A 24,999-nucleotide genomic window follows, 5' to 3' on the forward strand; every position below is an offset into this window, starting at 1 on the left:
CACCAAAAGAGGTTTGTGCATGTGTGCGTGCGTGCTTGTTGCAAGTTTTATTTTAGAGAGCAATGCCAACACTGTTTCTAAAAGGCAGAAGGCGGTTATCCCCACTTTTCCCCTACTTTTTCAGCGTGGATGTCCTCTTTTCTCTGGTCACAAAAGTCAACATCATGCCTCCCATGCTAAATACTATAAAATCTGAATTGGAGAAGTCTGGTCAATGAAGCTTTACTGAGGCCATAATGCCTGCCCTTGACCACTTAAAGCAAAAGCCATACTTTTAGCCGTTGGGAGGGAAGAAAAAAAATCAGAAACCAATGACCCCTTAGTTTTGCTTATCTTATCTTTTCTTTCTTTATTTTTCTTAAGTGCTGTAAATCCTACACTGAGACCTTCAGTATAAATGATGCCTGCAGAGGATTTTTTTTGAAACTCAAGCCGTACTCTACTCTGAGAGCTGACACAAACCAGATGATCTTTTAGGACATTACATAATCGCAAACACCTGGAGAGTTGCTGTGGGTGGCTGATGGAACTGGGAGTGTTATGTTTAAACTCAAGAGTTGCGTGTGTCTAATTAAGAAGTCTGTAATCTGAAACAGGTGTTTTTTTAAAGGACTTGCCATGCTTTCTGATCCTGCTCCGTCCTTTCCTCCATCCTAGTCCTAAACTTTCCATGGAAAACACTTCTGCTTCCTTGTCAGTTCTTACTTCTTGATGCCTTTGCCTATTTGGAAGGAGAGAGACACGATGCCGAAACAGGAACCAGAGAAAAGTGCCACTTGCAACGTGAAATTTAAGAAACGTGCACCTCAAGGAGCTATCACTTAATTCTGAAGAATTATAGCACGAGATAGAGTCAAGTTTGTTGTTTCTTTCTGGCTGGTATTTAGAAGGACGAGTGTGATGATCTCATTCAATGTTTCTAGATGCAAGACTTTTTCTTTAAAGCACAAAGTTTGCACTATAGATAAAACTACGTTTACTTTTCATTTCCCTATGCCTGAAATGGTGGCCTTTTCTATTGGTAGCTGAGTAGGAAAAAGAGAAAAACAAAACAAAAACAGGGGTGGAGGCCATGGCTGTGGAGAGAGGCCAGCAAGGAGCACATTGCTTAATAGAAGCAGCTAGCAGGTCTTCAAGGCTAGAAATGTAATGTTCAGATCCATACAATTAAGGACCCACGTTATTTTACAAAAATGTTTTACTTACTTGGGCAATTGCGGAGAAATCTGGAATATCACCCCACTAAAATAAGCTCATCCAATCCTGACCCCACATAAACACCTTCACAAGTGCCAATGGGTGGGTTTAACAAAAAAGGAAGAGATTTAAAAAAAAAAGGAAAAGATAAACAACGTGGAAAAGAAAAAAGATAACCAAATGGTTTAGGTATTCAGCCAACTATTTTAAAGCTCCACTGGGTCCTGCCTTGCCATTTCCTGCCACAACCTTGCCCAGGGTGGCCAACCTGAGGGATTCCCCACCCCACACCGCCCCCTGCTGGCAGGGCCCGGCCTTGGGGAACCACTCAGGCTCTGGGGCCTGGGTTGGAATCTCAGGTCTGCCATTTACCACGTGTGAAACGCAGAGCCAAGTGCTTTGACTTCTTGGAGGCTCAGTTTCTTCATGTACAACATGGACCCAGGGGAGGGGCTCACCAAGTGAAGTGAGGAAACGTGTGCAAAGTTCCCGGCACATGACAAGTGGTCAGTAAGTTCCAGAACTGGCACAGCTGCCACACTTCCGCTGGCAGAGATCCCGTTGGTGGGTCTTCCCTCACGCCTCCTGGAAAGTGTGTCTCCCAATATGCTCATGGCTCACTCCTCAGGCCTCTGTTCATTCAGGCCTCCATTCAAACGTCACCGCCTAAGAGAGGACGCCCCCACCCAGCCCGTCACATCGGTCGGCCTAGTCTTTATCTTCCTACGCTGACATGTTTCTTCCTCTTAGCTTCTTCCCAAAGGAACACTAGATCATATAATTATTTGGTTATTCATCATCTGTCTTCCCTAAGAAAGCATAACCTCCCCTGAAGGTTCCAGAACAGCGCTGGCAGTGGAGATCCGTGACACATCAGCATGGACAAAGCCCCCGACTCTGAGAATCTACGATCTACAGGTCACGGATGAAAACACTGTGGCTTAGTGTGCTTAAGTCACGCCATTAAGAACAGCAGAGCGAGGACTTCAATCAACATGTTGTCTCTGAAGATAAAATCACGTCACCCTCTCATGCTGCCTCGCCATCTCAGCAGCAACACATGCGTTGTGAGATCTGATGGGAATTGCAAAAACAGGCGGGACTGAGGCACCTGGGTGGCTCAGTCGGTTAAGCGTCTGACTCTTGATTTAGGCTCAGGTCATGATCTCAGAGTTGTGAGATCGAGCCCCAAGCCGGCTCCGCGCTGGGTGTGGAGCCTGCTTGAGATTCTCTCTCTCCCTCTCCCTCTGCCCCTCCCCCTGCTCATTCTTGAGGAGAGATGAAAGAGAGAGAGAAAGATAAGACAGAGAAAACCAGCCAGGACTGCCCACTGCGAGGGCTTTAGGCGAACTGGCCACCTCTGGCAAAGAAAGGGTCCTTGCGCTGTAGTACACAAAGCTGAAAACAGGCCTCATGCGTCGTGGGTGAGGTGGAGAAGAGGCGGGTGGAGGGAGAGGGAGCCACAGGTTCCTGAGAGGAGGCGCTCCCAGGATCCTTCCTTGGTGTGGACACGAAGAGTTCCACCCAACAATGTCTAACTACAGAGAAAAGAACTTACTTAGTTTTTTTTATTTATTTACGATAGTCATACAGAGAGAGAGAGAGAGAAAGAGGCAGAGACAGAAGCAGGCTCCATGCACCGGGAGCCTGACGTGGGACTCGATCCCGGGTCTCCAGGATCGCGCCCTGGGCCAAAGACAGGCGCCAAACCGCTGCGCCACCCAGGGATCCCCAGAACTTACTTAGTTTAGGCAATTTTCCTTTTACATTTTTCTGTCGCTCCCATTCACAAAAGTCTCCCAAATCTACTAATTCTCCTCTCCCTCGGAGTAAAATATCTGACATGCACATCAAGGCTCGATACCGATCATATTCCTGCATCTAACTACTCATGTGAGCTGAATGGCAGACTCCCTCTGAAACTTCCAGCTGCTTCTAGAACCCCAGGGCCAGGCCAGGAATGCCCTTTCTCTTCCAACCCCACTCAGGATTCAACGTTTTGTGGAAGCTCTTCAGACAACCTACTGCTGGCTCCTCCCGTAATCGCAGGCTGACAGCACCTAAATCTCTTAAAACTGTGGTCAAGGTGTCCGTGCCCCTTGTGTTCCAGTTCCCGGGTTCTACTGAAGGGGCAGCAGGGGGATGGCTTGCCGACGTCGAGGATTACCCGAGTTTCCCACCTGCAAAAGTGTCAGGTCTGCACCCAGGGTGAGAATGTGCATCGTCAGAAGTATTGTTGCTTAAGAGTGCCCTCTGCTGATGCTAACGACGTGTGCTCGCTGTTTTTCTACTATCAGACCTCAGCAGAACAGCGAGAGGTCTTGCAAATCAAGCCCCTGAAAACTAAGCCTGTCCTCTAGGCCGTGCATGGGGTATCTTGCTTCAGGACCGTATGTGGGTGGCCAGATGCCATCTGGGCATCAAGGGACCGGCTCAGAAACAGAAATTAGAAATCACCCAAAAGGAAGACAGTGATCATCCGTCCCCTACCTTCAGGGAACCACCACTCTAGCAGGGGAAACTACTAAAATATGCAGAAAAGAGAAGTTAATACCAAAAAGAAATACAGGGGCGCCTGGCTGGCTCAGTCAGTGGAGCGTGCGACTCTTGATCTCGGGGCTGCAAGTTCAAGCTCCATGCTGGGTGTAGGGGTAGCTTAAAAATAAAATCTTAAAAAAAATAAGTAAAATTAGTCCCTGTGGAAACACAGAAAAAACGATCAATTCTGATGAGCAAGAATCTGAAGGAATGGGGGAGTTATTCATGGAGGAGCAGTCCCCCCAGCTGGTCCTTAAAAGACTGCCCTGCTGGGAAAAAGCTGGGGTGACTGGGGCAAAAAAGTGCAGAGGAGGAGGAAAGGAATTTGTAGGTTGGCATAAAAGCCTATAAGCAATTAAAGCATGGTTTTATTAATTACCATGTCATTACCAGATCGTGAATGGTTTTGTGGCTGCAAGAAGTTAAATGGGTACCCCTAAACATCCAGGCGGTTAACCAACCTAGTCCGTTTCCTCAGTGAAGTTCAGAGAAGAGCCAGACAGGAGGACATTTGGATCCCTGAACCACAACAGCATCAGGACCCACAGTTAGTAACAGAGAGACTCGGCGTGTTTGCAGCTGGGGATCTGTGTCACGGATGCAATCTCATTTCTAATGGTATTAACTTAAGAATGTTTTGAGGCAATACCAGATGTACAGAAAGGGAACTCTGTTCCAGGAGTGGGAGGGTGGAAGAGTGGACAAGTGCGGGCCCGGGATCAGATGGGCCTGCCCAATCCTGCCCTATATGGGCTGCGTGACCTTGACAAGTCACCACTTCCGAGCCTGTTTCCTCATCTATAAAATAGGGGAGGAGGGCTTCCAATTCCTACTTTTCAGGATTGCTGTGAAGCCTGGAGGTAACGTATAGAAGGCATACGGAGCGTTTCATAAAACTGGTAGCTCAGACTGGCAAATTTCCTTCGGGTTTAGTCCCATGTGGTCAAGGCATTTCATTTTCACAGAGTCGATTGATGGAAAACTCTGAAACAACTTTGCTAAGACTGTTGAAGATTTACAAGGATTTTTAAAAAGATTTATTTATTTATTTTCGGGGAGAGGGGCAGAGGGAGAGGGAGTCTTTAAAAAAAAAAGAACTTTATTTATTTATTAGACACAGAGAGAGGCAGAGACACAGGCAGAGGGAGAAGCAGGCTCCCCGCAGGAGCCCAACGCAGAACTCGATCCCGGGACCCCAGATCATGCCCTGAGCCGAAGGCCGACTCAACCACTGAGCCACCCAGGCGTCCCAGGGAGAGAGAGTCACAAGCAGACTCCACACTGAGCGCAGAGCCTGATGTGGGGCTCGATCTCACGACCCTGAGACCGAGACTGGAGCCAAAACCAACTGACTGGGCCACCCAAGCACCTGTGCAAGGAGTTTTGTTTTTTTTTTTTAATCACATACTGATCTATGTTCATTGACTCTGGACTTAATTTCAGTCTCACTTCAAAAGCATTATTTGGTGACATAAAAGGATGTTTAATGACTGGTTTACTGTCTTTATTACATCCCCTCTTCCAACGTGTCTGTGTAAGAACTCTAGGAATGTAGCCTCTCAGACACGAGTGGTTTCTGTTTGTAATTGTAACAGGGGGGAGGCGGCGCAGAGGGGGAAACCTGCTGGGGATGTATCTGGATTACTTTTGAAGACTAATTCAGTTAATTGCTGCTTTCCCTCCTGTGACCGATGCTTCTAGACATAGGCCAGGGTTTCGTTCTCTGCTGTGGGAACTGGCCCCTGTGCTACAGGACGTTCAGCAGCATTCCTGGCCTCTATTCACTAGATGGCAGCAGCACCCTCCAGTTGGTATAACCAGCAATGTCCCCAGAAATGGCCACATTGACCCCACTTAGTCAAAGTCACCCCCACTTGAGAACCACTGACGTAGACAGTCCAAAATCCCAACTTTGGGACTAAAGATCATACTATTTAGAATGACAGTATTAACGTGGGAGTTTCAGGATATAAAACATTGGTCATTCATTCATAACTGAAGGTCACACCCTGCTGTGAAGGCCTTTCCCAAATAACGGCCCAACCTACAGCTTGAGATCCCACCCCACCCTACACATCCAATTTTTTTTGAATTTATCCCACAGAGTTTTTATTTATCTTTTTAAGTAAGCTCTATGCCCAACATGGGGCTGGAACTCATGACCCTGAGATCGAGTCACACGGTCTACTGAGCCAGCCAGGTGCCCGCTCTACACATTTAATTCTTAGTCTGACTACTTCCTCACTATTTCTAGAATATCCCCATACCACGCCCTCTACCTTTTCCTCCACTGTCCAGAGAGTTCTAACTTATTCCTTAAGATTGTACCAAATGGCCAATTTCCTGCTGAAACTCTCCCAGACCTTTCTGTGAGAAATGCTAGCTTCTCCCTCAGAATGTGAAACTTCATCAACGGGACCTCTCTTGTCCCTCCTTAATTATTTTCTAACGGTCTTGCAAACTGGAAGTCCTCTGCCCCCACTTGGGAACTCACATTCACACGCGCATGCAGGCTTGCACACAGGTAGCTGTTGACTGGAACAGAACACAAACCCAGTTGATTTTATGTGCAGAGGCCAGACCCATGTCAGAGAGGCCTTGGCAAGAGTTCCTGGAGAGCCTGTGAGCACCAGGAGCTTCACCAGCCATGAGAGCACTGCTGATCTTATATGGTACGTGAAGAGGGAATTTTGAAAATACTGATTATTTGAATAACCAATACACATTGCTCAAAAGTGAAAGGTACAACAAGGAAAAAGAGGGATAGAGTGAAAATGAACTTTCTCCTCCTCACCGCTCAGTAACCTTCCCTGGAAGGCATAGGACCGGCTTCCTGGGTGTCCTGCAGAGATGATGTAGGCATACCCAAGAATCAAGGTCTAAGTGGGATACCTGTCCCATCAACATGTCCATCAACACATGACCAATAAACAAAACGGGACATATCCATACGATGGGTAATTATTCAGCCATAAAAGTGACTTAAGTGCTGACACACATCACAACATGCAAGGGCCTTGAAAACATTCACTAAGTGAAAGAAAACAGACACAAACGACCAGATATCATCTGATTCCTTTTACATGAAATGTGCAGAGGGACACCTGGGTGGCTCAGCGGTTGAGCATCTGCCTTCGGCTCGGGTCATGATCTCAGGGTCCTGGGATCGAGCCCCACATTGGGCTCCCTGCTCAGTGGGAGTCTGTTTCTCCCTCTGCCTCTGCCTGCCGCTCCCCCTGCTTATGCTCTCTCTTTCTCTCTCAAATAAATAAAATCTTTTAAAAACTAAAATAAGCCTGATGAAAATGTGCTGGAATTGGGGGTGATAGCTGCACAATACCATGAAAATACTAAAAACCGCTAAATATTTTCAAAAAGCTTTGTGACTCTGTATCTGTTGTTAAGCGTTGATTTTCTAAGCACCATCTTTTGGAATTGTAATGTGAATTTTGGAGTTCTATTTTCTTTGAATCAATATAGAAGTAATCACTCATTAAAACAGCCCATCTGGGGATCCCCGGGTGGCTCAGCGGTTTAGCACTTGCCTTCAGCCCAGGGCATGACCTGGAGACCTGAGTTCGAGTTCCACATCGGGCTCCCTGCATGGAGCCTGCTTCTTCTTCCTCTGCCTGTGTCTCTGCGCCTCTCTCTGTATCTCTCATGAATGAGTAAATAAAATCTTTTAAATAAAAATAAATAAAACAGTCTATCCTTCCCACAGCACAATTGATAATAAACCATTTTTAAAAACAATAAAGGTAAGGATGCCTAGGTGGCTCAGTGGGCTAAGCATCTGACTCTTGATTTTGACTCAGGACATGATCTCAGGGTCGTGAGAACAAAGTACTAAACGAATAAATAAATAAATCTTTTTTAAAAAAAGAATAAAAGTAGTCTTTGCTTTTTTTTAAAGATTTTTAAAAATTTATTCGAGAGAGAAAGAGTGGGCACAAAAGGGGGGAGGGAGGGAGAGAAGCAGACTCCCCACTGAGCAGAGAGCGGGACTCGGAGCTCTGATCGCAGGACCCTGGGATCATGACCTGAGCTGAAGGCAGACGCTTAATCAACTGAGTCACCCAGGTGCCCTAGTCTTTGCTTTTTATACAAATCCTACACTAATGCCATAATGGTTCTGTCACTTTCCAACTATCATGGAGATTATTCTATATTTGAACATATCAAGCTGTGGCATTCTCCTTAATGGCTGTAGAGCACGTCACTGCAGGGACACGTGTGTTTAAACCACTAGTTCTCCGGCAGCCCGGGTGGCTCAGCGGTTTAGCGCCGCCTTCAGCCCAGGGCCTGATCCTGGAGACCTGGGATCGAGTCCCATGTCGGGTTCCCTGCATGGAGCCTGCTTCTCCCTCCTCCTGGGTCTTTCTGCCTCTCTCTCTCTGTGTGTGTGTGTGTCTTTCATGAATAAATAAATAAAAATCTTTAAAAAAAAAAAGCAACCCACAGAATGGGAGAAAATATTTAAAAATAAAAAAAACCATTAGTTCTCGCCTGGGGGCCATTTGGTAGCCTCCCCAACGCACACAGTAGGCAATATCTGGAGATATTTTTTGTCACCACTGGAAGTGGTGGGGGGGGCGCTGCTGGCATCTAGTGGAGAGAGGCCAGGGAAGCTGCTCAGCATCCTGCAATGCACAGGATGGCCCTCACAGTAGAGTTATCCTCTCAAAACGTAACAGTCCCCAGGTTGAGAAGCCTTGATTTAAACAGCCCATGATTAGGGACGCCTGCGTGGCTCAGCGGCTGGGTGCATGCCTTCGGTTCAGGTTGTGATCCCGGGATTCGGGATCGAGTCCCACATCGGGCTCCCCACAAGGAGCCTCCTTCTCCCTCTGCCTGTGTCTCTGCCTCTCTCTCTCAGTCTGTGTCTCTCGTGAATAAATAAATAAATCTTTTTAAAAAAATAAACAGTCCATGATTAAGGAAAATTTAAATTTTTTACAATATTTGCTTTTACAAATGATGTCGAATATGCCATCTTCCAGGTATGCAACTTCCTCATATGCAATTTCCAGATATATAATGATTCCCCTATTATTTTGAATGCTTACTTTATTCCCCTTTGTACCAACTTTTTAAAACTGGAATAAAGATGTGTATAATAAGCCTTTGTTCTTACTTTGTTTTTTTGTTTTGTTTTGTTTTTTCTGTTTTGTCCAGAAAATTATTAGATTTCTAAAAGTAGGGGCAGCCCGGGTGGCTCAGCAGTTTAGCGTCGCCTTCAGCCCAGGGTGTGATGTGCTCCCTGCGTGGAGCCTGCTTCTCCCTCTGCCTGTGTCTCTGCCTCTCTCTCCGTGTGTCTTTCATGAATAAATACATAAAATCTTTTAAAAAAAGAAAAAACAGATTTCTAAAACTAGGATTACTGGGATAAAGGAGAAAAAACTTTTTCCTCTGAGGTATCTGGGGCTCCCACTGCTACTATGAAGGGGGTATCTCCCCCATTCTTATCTGATTATTGCTTTCATGTTTCATGCCGGAAAGTGAGTGACCTGTGCACGGGGATTTTATATCGAGCCACTTACAAGGAGCTTTTGGCTGATGCTCTCAGCACGGTGGTGAAGGTGGCTCTCGCTTCCTTCCTATACCCTGTTGAGCCTCAACTCCAGATCATGTCAAACAAACATAGGAGCTAAAACCTCCATGCATGGCTTCTGGACAAGTCCTGCGCCCTGCGCCCTCCGCCCTCCTCCAGTCACATCACCTCCCAAAGCGGGATGCGGCCACTGTGCGGTTTGCTTCTATCACCGTATTACCTCCAAATAAGTAATTTTTCCTCCTCCTCTCTGACAGCTGTAACTCTCAGTGGTGGCTTCAAAGCTTCTAGAGCCATGTTAAATCACAGTGGCGCTGGCAAACAGTCTTGTCTGCTCTTCCCTGCAATTAACAGGATTATGTGTAATACCTCCGTGGTAGATAGGACATGGGAAGTTCACTGAATGGTCTTCAGGACACTGAGAAAGGACCCTTCTTTCCCATTTTTTGTAGAGTCATTGTTTTTTCTTTGCCAAATGGGTTCTGATTTTTTATCAAGCTTTCCACCACCCCCACCCCGTCCCAGCTTTGATACGACAATGGCATGGTTTGGTTTTGAGACTACACAGAAAGCTAGAGAAAGCAGGCTGTGTGGGAGACGGGAGGCTTGAGTCAGTCGTAAGTTTGAGGGGTGAATCACCCGGACCCTTCCCTTCCTGTCCAGGATATCGTCCAGGCATTGCATGCAAATGCTGCTGGCTGCCATCCAGTAAACAGGAGTGTGGCTTTTCTGATGGGCACACCCTTGCAAACAGGACGGGTCTGTTCTCCTGAACAAAAGCAAAGAACCTGCTGAGGCTTGCAGTGAAAAACTTGAAAAAAAGCACTTCTAAGCCCTGCTAAGGACCCAAGAGACAAGGTCATCCCGAGGTGTCCCTGCCGCATGACGGTTTGCTCCTAACTGTCCTTAAATGTCACTAAGCGGGAGTGACCCCCCAGGCTGCCTTCCCCAGGACTCGGGGGTTCCCAGGAGCCTGGGACTTCCAGCACTACAACCAGGGCAGTCCCGAGGCTGTCATTTAAAGGATGACTTTGAAAGGCACAAAAACAGGTGAGAAGTTCATCAACAACGTGCTGAACTTGAACTGCTTCTTTTTGGAGCTAGGCGTGGGCTCTCCAGATCGTTCGGTCCGGCCGTTCAGAGCTGCCCTAAGCAAATCAAGGTATCAGGCCTGACCAGAAATAGGTAACTGCAAAATTATCCCGGCCTTTACCACTCCGCTCTTTTTTTTTCTTTAAAGATTTTATTTATTTATTCATGAGAGAGAGGCAGAGACACAAGCATAGGGAGAAGCAGGCTCCCTGCGGGGGGGGGGGGCAATGCGGGGACCCCATCCCAGGACCCCAGGATCATGACCTGAGCCAAAGGCAGATGCTCAACCACTGAGCCACCCAGGTGTCCCCACCACTCAGCTCTTTTGAAAACAGTGCTCCCCAGAGTCCTAACTCCCGGCAGGAAATGCTGAATGCATCGTCCCTTTTGTCTTGTGACCTCCAGCTGTGCCTCCTTTTCCGGAACGTTCCTTCTTCCTCATTTTTCAGGCAAGTTTTTAACAGAAAATATATAGTTATCCAAACCATTAGGTCTAAAAAAAAAGATTACCGACTAACAGTAAAATCAGGTCCTTGCTCTTATCTCATATAATTATAGTATTTCTGGTTCAGAAGATCATCTCGATGGGCATTTCTCCAATCTTACCTGCACATATCAGTCACTTGAGGATGCTGATGAAATGCAGATTATTTGTCTACAGATCAGAGGTGCAGCCTGAGGTTCCAGGTGATACCACTGCTGTTTCATGTTTTAACTTGAGGTAATAAGAACTTTGTAGAATAACATTCTCCACATTTCTTTGATTACGTATCACTATTAGTTTAAAAAAATGTGAGCATACACTCATAACGTATATATCTATTTATATTTTACATTCATGCGTTAGTAGTACAGCATAATTGCATTTTTATCTTAAAAAAATAATGTCCGGGGATCCCTGGGTGGCTTAGCGGTTTGGCGCCTGCCTTCGACCCAGGGCGTGATCCTGGAGTCCTGGGATCGAGTCCCACATCGGGCTCCCTGCATGGACCCTGCTTCTCCCTCTGCCTGTGTCTCTGCCTCTCTGTGTGTCTCTCATGAATAAATAAATAAAATTAAAAAAAAAATTAATGTCCATCGGGGGCACCTGGGTGGCTCAGTGGTTGAGCGTCTGCCTTTGGCTCAGGTCGTGATCCTGGGGTCCTGGGATGGAGTCCCGCATCAGGCTCCCCGCAGGGAGTCTGCTTCTCCCTCTGCCAAAGTAAACGTGTCTCTACGTTTCTGTGTCTCTCATGAATAAATAAATAAAGCCTTTAAAAAAATTAATGTCCATCAGCACAGCACTGACTTATGTAGCACACACCCTATTTTGAGGACCACTAATCCTGAAAACACACCCATTATGTTAACATTCCGTGAATGCTTATATTTCTCCAGGCATAAGAAACTCACTTTGATTCGGGAAGCCTATTCTATATTTTATATATATATTTATATATATATAGTCTATGTTTATTAGAAAGTTCTTCCTTCTATTGGTTTGTGTGTATGCTTTGTATCCAAAGGTTTACCTTTGGGGGCAGGCAAAACCAGCCTAATCCGTCTTAACACTACTGCAACTCCTATCACTGAGAAGGGCCTGATTTCCTTAACACAGAAGCTTCTAGAACACCATAAGAATGCCAGCAACCCAAAAGAAAAAAAATAGGCCAAGCATATATATATATGGAAGGTAAACAAATATTTAAAAAGAAAAGATACTCAACCTTGTTCAGATAAGAGAAATGTAAATTAAGACTACAACGAGGTATTCTTTTTCACTTGTCAAAATGGCAAAGGTAAAGAAAAACTGGACAAATATATGATGTTGGTGATGCTGAGGGAAGACAGGCACCCTCCTCATACATTGCCGTGGTAATGTCAATTGGTACAACCTTCACGGGTGGTGCTTAAAAGATTAGTTTTTCGAATATGAGGAAAATACTAACAATATAATGTTAAATGAAAAAAAGGCAGAAAACGTACAGCATGATACCAGGAAAAAAGTACCGAAAGAAAATTCATCAAAGCAATGATACCTGTTTCTGGACAGCAAGGCAGCATAGCAGGTGATTCTGGTTTTTTTTTTTTAAGATTGTATTTATTTATTTGAGAAAGTGATCTTGAGTGTGGGGGGGAGGGAGAGGGAGAGGGAGGGAGACGGAAACCCCCGCTGAGCAGGGGGCCTGATGCGGGCTCCATCCTAGGGCCCCGGGATCATGACCTGAGCTGAAGGGCAGACACTTAACCACCTGAGCGCCCCCTGGCTCTGTTCTTTTTTTTTTTTTTTAGATTTTATTCACTCATTCTTGAGAGAGAGAGAGAGAGAGAGAGAGGCAGAGACACAGGCAGAGAGAGAAGCAGGCTCCATGCAGGGAGCCTGACGTGGGACTCGATCCCGGGACTCCAGGATCACAACCTGAGCCAAAGGCAGGCGCTAAACCGCTGAGCCACCCGGCCTGCCCCGGCTCTGTTCTTTATACTAATTAGCCTTTTCAAACTTTACACCAAGCCTGTAGAAAATGAGCCAGGAGGAGTTGATGAGAGTCTACAAGCGGGCCTGGTTTTGAACTGTAGGTTGTTAACATTCCCATTAAGAGACAGAGGAGCCCTCGGCTTACCAACACCCTGGGAAAAACTGGTACGCTGAACCACCACACCACTCTTGGGGAAATACAGGGTCTGGTCCTGTGGAGTCTCCAACCACATTTTCATCAACCAATCAATATATAACCTTGTTTCATGTGTGTTTTCTGTTTAAAGACATTTCATTTATTTATATATACATTATATGTATAATATACATATATAATACACCTATACACCTATAGTATATATATAATTGATTCACTAACATTGAACTCACAGCAAGCATCCCTCTACCTCACCCCTGAACAGAACTAACATGCCTCCTTTCTCTGGAAGGCACATCACGGCCACCTTGTACCCAGGAACACTAGACAGCACTCTGGTGCTATACCTGGGGACTATTTTAAACAGCCAAATCACCAACAGAAAGCACACAAATGTGAAAGATGTGGCATTAGGCAGACCTCCAAAACACCTGTTCACAGCTCGCGAGCTGAAACAAGAAGGCAGTGGGGCCTCGCCCATCCCCAGCTGGCAATGCTCACACTGACCCGCTCTGCGCTTGCCCACGATGACAGCAGAAACACCACAAGTGCGGAGTCCGGGGTCACAAATAAATGTTAGCGAGTAGATGAATTCACGAATACAGAATCCGCAAATAATGAGTACTGACTGTAATTATACCTTTCGTTTTAAGGAAAATTCTTACTCAAAAGTAAAGGGCCAAATACTAATGTTCTAGAGCTGAACTCCTTCCCGGTTTAAAGTTGAGCACCTCACAATTTACACATTGCAAGTTGTAAAGGAAATTAAGTTTCCTTTTCACAATGGGGAAGAAAGCAATGTGTGCCATCACTGGTTTTATTTAATACATTCATCGTCTTTAGCGAAAATTCTGTTGTTATTATCCAATTACACTCAGCCAGTAGGTACTGAGTGTCTCCAGCTGCAGAACACGGAGAGGCATGGGATTATCTCAGCTGAAGCAATTTACAGTGCTCTTGACCATGGGAGGGGAGGTTGAGGCAACTCCTAACTCTAATACATGACAGAATAGGATCGAGGCCACCGTAAAGATTTAATGTGCAGGAGACTAGTAAAAATAGAATGCTGTGGGGACCAAGCGAAGGAGAAAGAAGTGTCCCCTCTTGAGATTGTCTCGTGAAACTTGATGGAGACAGTGACATCTGAAAAGACCTTGAGGGATTATTACAACTGGAGCTGTGAAAGTGGTGAGAACAGCCTGATACCAGAAGCAGAGGAGCACAGTGCGGAGACGTGCTCAGGGACCCAAGTCAGAATGCAGCACGGGGGGGTGGAGGGTAAGTAAAAGGAATGGCTTCCATGACTGCTGTAAGGCAAGACACAACACCCCCAAAGTGCTAACAGAGAAGAGAATTGGAAGCCCAATGGCTAAGTGAGGGAGGGAGACCGGTCCAACTACCTTGAGCCTTTATATTATTTCCAGAAGCTTCTTGGTTTACTCAACCTTGACACTGCAGTGGTTAACTCTTTACTGGTCCGTCTTTCACCTCCCTAACCAGATTGCAAACTAGAGGCGAACAGGGGCCAAGTCTCCTTCTTCCTTAGCCTCCCTCCCGCCTGCCACCCACGCTCCCCAACACACGAACACACACACCCAATCTACAAAAGATCGCCTGACACCAATATCTGCATGTCGCCAGTCTTTAGTAAATATTTACACATTCAACAATTGGCTTGACAAACACACTGAGCCCCAGTCTGTTTCCTAATACAGGTTCCTCCCACGGAGCAGATGGTAGCAGTTTCTTCTTAACTGTCCCTACGCTTTCCCAGAATATAGGTACATGTGGAGAATAAGAATCTTTCAAAGTGCCACAATACTGTATTATACATTTTTATCTCCCTATCTCAAATGGAAAATAAGTGTTCAGCACAATCTCTACAAATCTTTTATTTTTGTTTTTTTTTTGTTTTTTTTAATCTCTACAAATCTTAGTTAAATTTGTAAATGTATCAGTCTGACCTTAAAATCCTGATTTTTAGGCTATATTCCATTTCAGCCCTCGATTCTATAATTCCTTAGAATTGATTTTAAATACTAATAGTGTTCTTAGATTGTCTTTGGAGTTTAAAATATTACATGAGATTGGGCAGCCCGGGTGGTTCAGCAATTTAGTGCCGCCTTCAGATCACCAGGGTGTGATCCTGGAGACCTGGGATCGAGTCCTGCGTTGGGCTCCCTGCATAGAGCCTGCTTCTCCCCCTGCCTGTGTCTCTGTCTCTGTCTCTCTCTCTCTGTGTCTCTCATGAATAAATAAATTTTTTAAAAAATACTACGTGAGATTAATCATTTCTGAATATTTTTGAAGAAAAATGCATTTTCTACATAAAAGTATTTAAATCACAACTTAAATTGTTTCTTCTCTCACAAATTATTTTAATTAAATAGAAATTTTAAGAAGTCCATTTCTTTTTAATTTATGTATATCAAAAAAGTATGTATATTTTTTGAGAGGAAGTGGGAGAGGGGTAAAGGGAGAGGGAGAGAATCCCAAGCAGACTCCAAGCCCAGTGCATTAAGCCCCACATGGGGCTCAATCTCACAACTCAGAAATCATGACCTGAGGTGAAATCAAGAGTCTGATGCCCAACCGACTGAGCCATCCAGGTGCGCCAGAAGCCAATTCTTGCTCTTTATTAACTGCTCAAATAAAAATGTTTCCAGTGGCACCAGTTCAAAGAATATTAAAAACAACAAGTATTTATTTTTTAAAGATTTATTTATTTATTCATGACAGAGAGAGAGAGAGAGAGAGAGGCAGTAATATAGGCAGAGAGAGAAGCAGGCTCCATGCAGGGAGCCCTATGTGGGACTCGATCCCAGGACCCTGGGATCATGCCCTGGGCTGAAGGCAGAGGCTCAACCGCTGAGCCACCCAGGCGTCCTCAAAACAGCAAATATTTAAATTTGAATATGCTTTGTGTGACATATGTGGCTTGCCATAGTAGCTGGTCTACAGCTAAGAACTTATAAATTAATTTAACTATTATTCATTGTTTCTAACTTTGAATTTTCTATTAGAAGTTATTACTAAAGGCACCTAGCTGGCTGAGTCAGAAGAGTATGCGACTCTTGATCTCAAGGTCATGAGTTCGGGATCCCTGGGTGCCTCAGCAGTTTAGCGCCACCTTCAGCCCAGGGCGTGATCCTGAAGACCCGGGATCGAGTCCCACGTCGGGCTCCCTGTATGGAGCCTGCTTCTCCCTCTGCCTGTGTCTCTGCCTCTCTCTCTCTCTCTCTGTCTCTCATGAATAAATAAATAAAATCTTTTTTTTAAAAAAAAAAGGTCATGAGTTCAAGCCCCACTTGGGTGTAGAGATTACTTAAATAAATATTTTTTTAAAAGAAGTGACCATTAGGTTTTGAGGCACCTGGGTGGCACAGTTGGTTGAGTGTCCAACTCTTGGTTTCAGCTCAGGCTGTGATCTCAGGGTCATGAGGTCAAGCCCTGAGAGGGCTCCGTGCTCAGCTCAGAATCTGCTTAAGACTTTCTCTCCCTCTCCTTCCCCCCTCCCCTATGTGCACTTTCTCAAATAAATATGTCTTTAAAAAAAGAAATGATTACTAGATTTAATAACAGAGGCAAATTTAAAGATACTCACTTTTGTAGTCAAATTATTTTACTTACCGTCTCAAAACCTCGATGTGGGTGATCAGGAAATCCGCCTGGTCTACCGCCTTTAAATTCATCAAACAGCAAAAATGGATCCAGATTTTTTAACTGAAATAAAAATTAAATCCAGCAGATTAGACATGCCTTTTAAACCACATAGTAGGGGCTATATTCATGGACAGATCTAGCAAAACTCACTGAGAACGACATAGCTAATGAGAAACTTCTGCAATGAAAATTACTTTTGGGAAAGAACTCCTTGCGCGCACGCACACACACACACACACACACAAGGACTAAGTTAAAGAGCTGATTTTATAAGAAATACAAAGAGAGGAAAAACATTTCATGATCATCTAAGACTAAATGGTTAAGCACAAACAAGATACTGTCTCTCCTAAACAGAATCAAAATATCAGGGACTTCAGGCCCCCCCTGGAGAAGGTTGACATTTATATAATATTGAGGTTTCCTATACATAAACAGTTAACTCCATCTATCTGCGGCTTTTATTTATTTTTTTAAGATTTATTTATTCATGAGAGAGAGAGAGAGAGGCAGAGACACAGGCGGAGGGAGAAGCAGGCTCCCTGTGGAGAGCCTGATGCGGGACTTGATCCCAGGACCCTGGGATCACGCCCTGGGCCGAAGGCAGACACTCAACCACTGAGCCACCCAGGCATCCCTATTTGGGGCTTTTAAAATGTCTCTTAATAGGATTCATAATTTCCTCCATACATATTTTTTTAAAAATTTTATAGGTAATGTTTTTAATGACATCATAAATAGGATTTTTTTATTTTGTTTTTGAACAGTATGCTACTAGGGAATAAAAATGTGAATAGAAAGGTGATTTTTGAACATCACTAAGCTCTTATTAATTTTAATAATCTATCCATAGCTTCTTTTGGGGTTTTTTCGGGGACATTCAGATCACCGGTGTATTTATCAATGAGCTTTTTGCTCAGTAGTTCACAAATCACTTGTTGCCTGCATTAGATTAAAGCTGTGCCAGGCTGCTGTTTTTCTGGGTTCTGCTAGGCTTGGCTGGTCTCCACATGGATTCTCATTCTCGAGCACAAGCTGAAATAGTGGCCACCTTCTAGGACATGCTGTTCTTATAACCAAGGACAAGAGCAAATGGAAGCCAAGCCAACAGCACACAATCACATTAACATGTCCCATTGGTCACAGCATGTGACATGGCCAAGCCCAAGGCAGGAGGACCACACTCAAACCCTGCCTATGGGACTCACCAGTAATGCACCTAAAAGTGGGTGTGAGTGTACAATCCCTTGGTGGGGGGCAGTGACTATCTGGGAATAATATTCCAACCAACACCCATCAACAAATAAATAACTGAGGTTTTTTTCCCCCTTCATTTGCAATCCTTACATGTTCTATTTCTTTTTCTGGTCTTTTTGCAAGCTAGTGTGTCTACAACAAGGCTGAGTAGAAATGATGGTAAATAGATGTCCTTGTTTTCTTCCTGATTTTAAGATTGCTTTTTCAAGATTCACCAGCACACAGGTTGTTTAACGCAAGTTTTTTGCAGATTCCCTTCGTAAGATGAAAGTCTTCCCCTTCCATTTTTAGTTTATGGATTTTTTGGATAGACACAGGTGCTGAATTTTATTGAATGCTTTTTCTGCACTCCTGAGATACTTTTCTCTCCTTTCATCTCTCAGTGGTGGTAAAGTACATAACTAGATTTTCTAACATTAAGCCAAATTTGCTAGGTCCTGACAATCCAAAGTTTGTTCGTGATGTATTATCTTTTTTATACACTGCCGTATCTGGGTGGTTAATCTTTTGCTAATGACTCTTGCAAAAATGTGCATAAAAGCGATGTCATTATCCTTTCACTTGCTGTCCTTGTCTGGTCTTGACTGTAAGGCAACATTGTTTAATGAAGTGATGTCAAGACTCCCTGGAGCTTCAGCTCCTGGACAGTTTGTGCGGTACCGGAGTTTTCCGTATCTTAAATATTGGGTGAAATCTGTAAAATCTTCTGGACCTGTTGTCTTTATAACAGACTGTTAAAATACTGACTCCACTGCATTATGGCCATGAAACTTTTCAGACTTTCTTCTTTCTTTCTCATTGTTTTCGGACTCTCAGGATTTCTCCAGCTTCCTGGCAGCTGAGCTAATTACGTTTTTAAGTTGTGTGTTTCAGCGTACCTACTCGGTCATATTGCTTGACATGAGGGTACTAGGCCCTCTCTTTGTCCCTGTGTCCAGTTTTGACTCTCTTATTTTCACTTTCCATAGGAAAAAATACACACACGTGTACACACACACACACACACACACACCAGATACTGTGCACACACAGAAATTCGACAAGCCACTGCAAGTTTTTCACCTAGCCAAGTCTCCACTTTAAAATGTGGACTGTCACCCGTAAAAAGCTTGGGCCACTTTGCAGCCCATCTCAGTCCAGTGTGTCCGCAGGAAATGCAGTGAAACGTTAAAAAGTAACCAAAAAGCAAAACATTTATTGACTTCTCACCCAATCACCCAAGAAGGCGTCTCAACTTCTACATTTCAAACTGCCCTCACTGCTGTCCAGCATGTCCCCTGTGTTTCCATCTTCCCTCACTTGACTCCTCACACCCTCAGGAGGGTGCTCCTCTTCTCCTCCCCTCACACCTTCTGAATGGACTGTCTCTTCCACCGTGAACTCTCTGCCCCTTCCAGTGAAAAGCAATCTTGGTTGGATCTTTTCAATCTTACCCCATCGCTCATAACTCCACTTCAGCTCAATGAAAGCCCATGAATGGAACTGGGGTTGGGAGGAGAGGGTGAAAATTCTCCTATCTTATTATTTATTTTTCCTCTCTCAGGATACTCTGTGGCTCAAAGGACTGGAAGCAATGAATGTAAAGCAGCTGGGCCAATGCCTGGAGTGCAGCAGGTCTGACACAGATGAGTGGGATCTGCTACCAAACGCCTACAAATCTCTGAGCCACAAAGTCCCCACCTGCAAAAGAAAGGGTGCAGATGGCTTTTCAAGATGGCTTTTTAGTTCTACGCTATTAGGGTGCTACGGTATGAAAATGTGGGTAAGGATGAGATGAGTATGTATTGCTTCTCGGTATCAGTTTGGTGTGTCCAAAAGATAGATACAAGGGATTAAGAGGCACAAATTACGAGTTATAAAATAAAGAAGTCATGGGGATATAGAGCACAGCCTAGGGAATATAGTCAATAATGCTGTAACCGCCGTATGCTGACAGGTGGTGACTACACTTGGGGTGGCGAGCATTTTGTAATGTATATAAATATCAAATCACTGTGTGGTACACCTAAACTAATATGCCATCAAATATACTTCAGTAGAAAAGTACAAATACTATAACACACACAAGTAAAAAAATGAAGAGAGATTCACATGACCAAATATGTGCTGCTGTTAAATAAATCGTGAAAAGCAGAGGTTCCTATTTTCCAGGCCCACCCTCATCACCATCCATCGCTCACAGAACAAGAGTTAGTCATCGCTTGGAAAGTACTGTTTGTTCTATACTGATTGCACATTCGAGCCATCTGGTCACCAATGCATGACACAGGGACACACACAGGAAGAAAGGCAGCACAAGGAAAAGCCTGCCGAAGCCAGGGACTGACTGAAGAGAGCCAGAAGGATCAAGTGTTTATGGCCAAAAGATGGGGTTCACGTGTGAGACACTCTTCCTCCAACAAGCAAGATGTACCTCGTACTAAAGTGTGATCTGCGCGGTTGGGTAGCAGGCCTTATTAAAGTTCCTCACATTCTAGGGGCACGTGGGTGGCTCAGACAGTTAATCATCTGCCTGTAGCTCAGGTCCCTGCGTTGGGCTCCCTGTTCAGTAGGGAGCCTGCTTCTCCCTCTCCTTCTTCCTGCTCATGCCCCCTCAGCCCCAGTCAAACAAACAAACAAACAAACAAACAAATAAATAAATAAAATCTTAAAAATAAAGTTCCTAACATTCTGTAAGCATTCAGCGAGTATTCAAGGGCATGTCAAAGAAACATGTGATCTGTAGGCAGGATCTGATTGACATGAGCGCTTGGATTCTCTACGTTTTGACTTGGTCACCACCTCATTCACAGCTGATGATCTTTTCGAAGTTTTGGAGCCAAATTTCCTTTCCTTCACACCGTTCCAAATCCTTTAGCAGCCAAATTCAGGTGGCAGCTTCCAGGCTATTTCTGTTGATGTTTGAAGAAGGCCAGTCAAAACCTGTGGCCACCATCCCAAGTGTGTGGCACTCCCTCTATAAAGCTCCAGCTGCCTGGTGTTCTATTTAAATCAGGAAGAGGGACACCTGGGTGGCTCAGTGGTTGAGCATCTACCTTTGGTTCAGGGCATGATCCCAGAGTCCTGGGATTGAGTCCCACGTCGGGCTCCCTGCATGGAGCCTGCTTCTCCCTCTGCCTATGTCTCTGCCTCTCTCATGAATAAATAAATAAAATCTTTTAAAACCTTTTTTAAAAAATAAAAATAAATAAATCAGGAAGAACTGCATGTAGCTACCAGGAAGGTCAATTCCATGCGGAGAGCGCCAACATCATGCTTTGTTATGATGCTCCACTGAATCTAGAATAATTCTGTGTGTATAGGAGGTACTACAGACATCCCAAGTGGGACTTGAGTCAGGCCCCTAGTAACCCTTGTAGCTGGGTCTGGTCCTTTGACTGACTCCGGCTAATGAGAGGTAGGTAGAAGTCGCTGGGTGGGCCTTTCAGGGAAATCCTTTACATCTAAAAAAGGAGTGGACAGCTGGGACCTCTCCTTTTGCTCTTTCCCTTCTTGCTCCTCTCTGCGCCCAAGGGCAAGTGGTTGCTATTTCCCCAACAGCTGTCTTGGGCCATAAGGTGGTGTACTGAGAACGTTCTAAAAATGATGAACTAGGGCAGCCCGGGTGGCTCAGCGATTTAGCACCGCCTTCAGCCCAGGGCATGATCCTAGAGACCCGGGATCGAGTCCCACGTCGGGCTCCCTGCATGGAGCCTGCTTCTCCCTCTGCCTGTGTCTCTGCCTCTCTCTCTTTCTGTGTATGTCTCTTATGAATAAATAAATAAAATCTTTTTTAAAAATTTAAAAATAAAAATGATGGACTTAGAATAAGCATGGGTCTCTGAAAAGTGGGGAGCCTTGAGGCCCACCCTAGACTGTCTACTTTTGGGTAGTCACACAGCTGAACCTGACCTTGATAGAAGAGTAATAATGCCTGTGGTGGCAGCCTGGAACCAGCTGAGATCCCACCCGCCCAACACCCAACCAAACCCCAGCCTGTATCAAGGCAACATGGCAGCAGAAGGGAGAAGGCCATGGAAGGCCGACTCCAGCAGCTTAGACTACCTCCTGGGCCTACTCAGCACCTAGAAGGGGCCCAACGGGAACGATGGAAAGGTAGAAGGAAACTGCCCCCATGTAGTCCAGACCTGGATCAGACTCGGCTTTGAATGCATTTGCCCTATGACTGACTCTACGCCCCTCTACCGTGACTCAACTTCCAGGGACCCTGCTAATGGAGGGCGCCACCTAGAGGCTGCGTCAATCAGGACCGAGGTTAGTCAAGGTTATTTGATGATAGTAGGGGACTCTTAATAAATTTTTAAGTGTGTAATGGGATTTAAAGCTTTATAAATATAGGTCTTTCTTATCTCTTAAAGTTCCTATCTTTTAGAGACACAAACTGAAATATTTAAAAGTAAAATGAAACAATTTGCTTTTAAAATACCCTGAGTACAGGAACACATGGGGGAATATAGAGGAAACCAGGATGTCTGGGAGTTGATCACTGTGGATGTTGGGTACATGGAGGTTCATTATACTCTCTCTTCTCTCTACTTTTCTGTGTTCAAAATTCTTCCTGACAAAACAAATACGTATAAGAGGGGGTCCCAGGAAAATCACTTTCCACCAAGGGGTGTCCAGAGGGAAGGGCAGTGGAGCACAGAGGCAAGTACAAAGGAGTAGTGGGCTTCCCTCCCATTGGGAGCACAGACCATGCTATGCTCAAGCCGCTCAAACCATGCTATGCAGTCACTTGAATTCCAGCTTGGCTGCTTCGGCCCACACAGAATTATAATGAATGGTGCGAGCCAGCCCCGCTCCATCTCTTCTTTATGTTCATCACCCAAAGGCTCAGTGAAAGCTTTGTAAATTCCTCTACTACCTCATTCACAGCAATATGGAACATGTCACTTAGGGCCACTAATACCAAACACTGTTGTCAATTCTACACTAACACAGCTCTGGGTTCCAAAGTGTCTGAGGTGTTTCTTCAGAGACAAAGCCTTGCTGCAAGAAGTTGGAAAGGTAACTGCCCTGAAACCAGATGGGTGCTTTCCTTCTCTGCTGACTGGAAGGTTAGGTTGTCGACCTTTCTGATAAGCCGGTAGGGTGCAGGGTACTGAAAAATATGGTGACAATTTAAATGGTCAAAAATAGGTCCATGAGTAAGACAATAACTGGAACACATCATTGTTATTTAAATGATGTTCATGAAGGGGGTGCCTGGGTAACTCAGTTGGTTAAGTGTCCAACTCCTGATTTGGGCTCAGGTCGTGATCTCAGGGTCATGAGATCGAGTCCCACGCTGGGCTCTGCACTGGGCATGGAGTCTGCTTAAGATTCTCTCTCTCCAATCACTACCAATACCAAGGAAATACAAACGATATTAAAAACTTATGAGCAGCTATATGCCAATAAATTAGGCAATCTAGAAGAAATGGATGCATTTCTGGAAAACCACAAACTACCAAAACTGGAACAGGAAGAAATGGAAAACCTGAACAGGCCGATAACCAGGGAGGAAATGGAAGCAGTCATCAAAAACCTCCCAAGACACAAAAGTCCAGGGTCAGATGGCTTCCCAGGGGAATTCTATCAAACATTTATAGAAGAAACAATACCTATTCTACTAAAGCTGTTCAGAAGATAGAAAAAGATGGAATACTTCCAAACTCGTTCTATGAGGCCAGCATCACCTTAATTCCAAAACCAGACAAAGACCCCACCAAAAAGGAGAATTATAGACCAATATCCCTGATGAACACAGATGCAAAAATTCTCAAGATACTAGCCAATAGGATCCAACAATACATTAAGAAGATTATTCACCATGACCAAGTGGTATTTATCCCCAGGATGCAAGGCTGGTTCAATACTCATAAAGCCATCAATGTAATAGATCGTATCAACAAGAGAAAAGACAAGAACCATATGATCCTCTCAATAGATGCAGAGAAAGCATTTGACAAAATACAGCATCCATTCCTGATCAAAACCCTTCAGAGTGTAGGGATAGAGGGAACATTCCTCAGCATCTTAAAAGCCATCTACAAAAAGCCCACAGCAAATATCATTCTCAATGGGGAAGCACTGGGAGCCTTTCCCCTAAGATCAGGAACAAGACAGGGATGTCCACTCTCACCACTGCTATTCAACATAGTACTAGAAGTCCTAGCCTCAGCAATCAGGCAACAAAAAGAAATAAAAGGCATTCAAACTGGCAAAGAAGAAGTCAAACTCTCCCTCTTCACAGATGACATGATACTGTACATAGAAAACCCGAAAGACTCCACCCCAAGATTGCTAGTAATCATACAAATTGGCAGTGTGGCAGGATACAAAATTAATGCCCATAAATCAGTGGCATTTCTATACACTAACAATGAGACTGAAGAAAGAGAAATTAAGGAGTCAATCCCATTTACAATTGCGCCCAAAAGCATAAGATACCTAGGAATAAACCTAACCAAAGAGATAAAGGATCTATACCCTCAAAACTACAGAACACTTCTGAAAGTAATTGAGGAAGACACAAAGAGATGGAAAAATATTCCATGCTCATGGATTGGCAGAATTAATATTGTGAAAATGTCAATGCTACCCAGGGCAATTTACACATTTAATGCAATCCCTATCAAAATACCATGGACTTTCTTCAGAGAGTTGGAACAAATCATTTTAAGATTTGTGTAGAATCAGAAAAGACCCCAAGTAGCCAGGGGAATATTAAAAAAGAAAACCATAGCTGGGGGCATCAAAATGCCAGTTTTCAGGTTGTACTACAAAGCTGTGGTCATCAAGACAGTGTGGGACTGGCACAAAAACAGACACATAGACCAATGGAACAGAATAGAGAACCCAGGAATGGGCCCTCAATTCTATGGTCAACTAATATTCGACAAAGCAGGAAAGACTATCCACTGGAAAAAGGACAGTCTCTTCAACAAATGGTGCTGGGGAAATTGGACAGCCACGTGCAGAAGAATGAAACTAGACCATTCTCTTACACCAGACACAAAAAAAGAAACTCTAAATGACAAGAATCCATCAAAATCCTAGAGGAGAACACAGGCAACACCCTTTTTGAACTTGGCCACAGGAACTTCT

General features: G+C 44.5%; 1 protein-coding gene across 2 annotated transcripts in view; it reads right to left on the reverse strand.

Annotated features, from left to right (window-relative positions):
* The window catches only part of PIR (pirin), a 105,349-nt gene that overhangs the window by 73,201 nt on the left and 7,149 nt on the right, over positions 1–24,999 (reverse strand). For both annotated transcript variants that reach the window (XM_055338858.1, XM_055338857.1), the window contains exon 3: positions 16,621–16,713. In XM_055338858.1, the coding sequence (XP_055194833.1) occupies positions 16,621–16,713 (93 nt within the window). The remainder of the gene's footprint in view (positions 1–16,620; positions 16,714–24,999) is intronic.

The sequence above is a fragment of the Nyctereutes procyonoides genome, unplaced genomic scaffold, assembly GCF_905146905.1.
Source record: "Nyctereutes procyonoides isolate TBG_1078 unplaced genomic scaffold, NYPRO_anot_genome, whole genome shotgun sequence".
NCBI classification, from domain to species: Eukaryota; Metazoa; Chordata; class Mammalia; order Carnivora; family Canidae; genus Nyctereutes; species Nyctereutes procyonoides.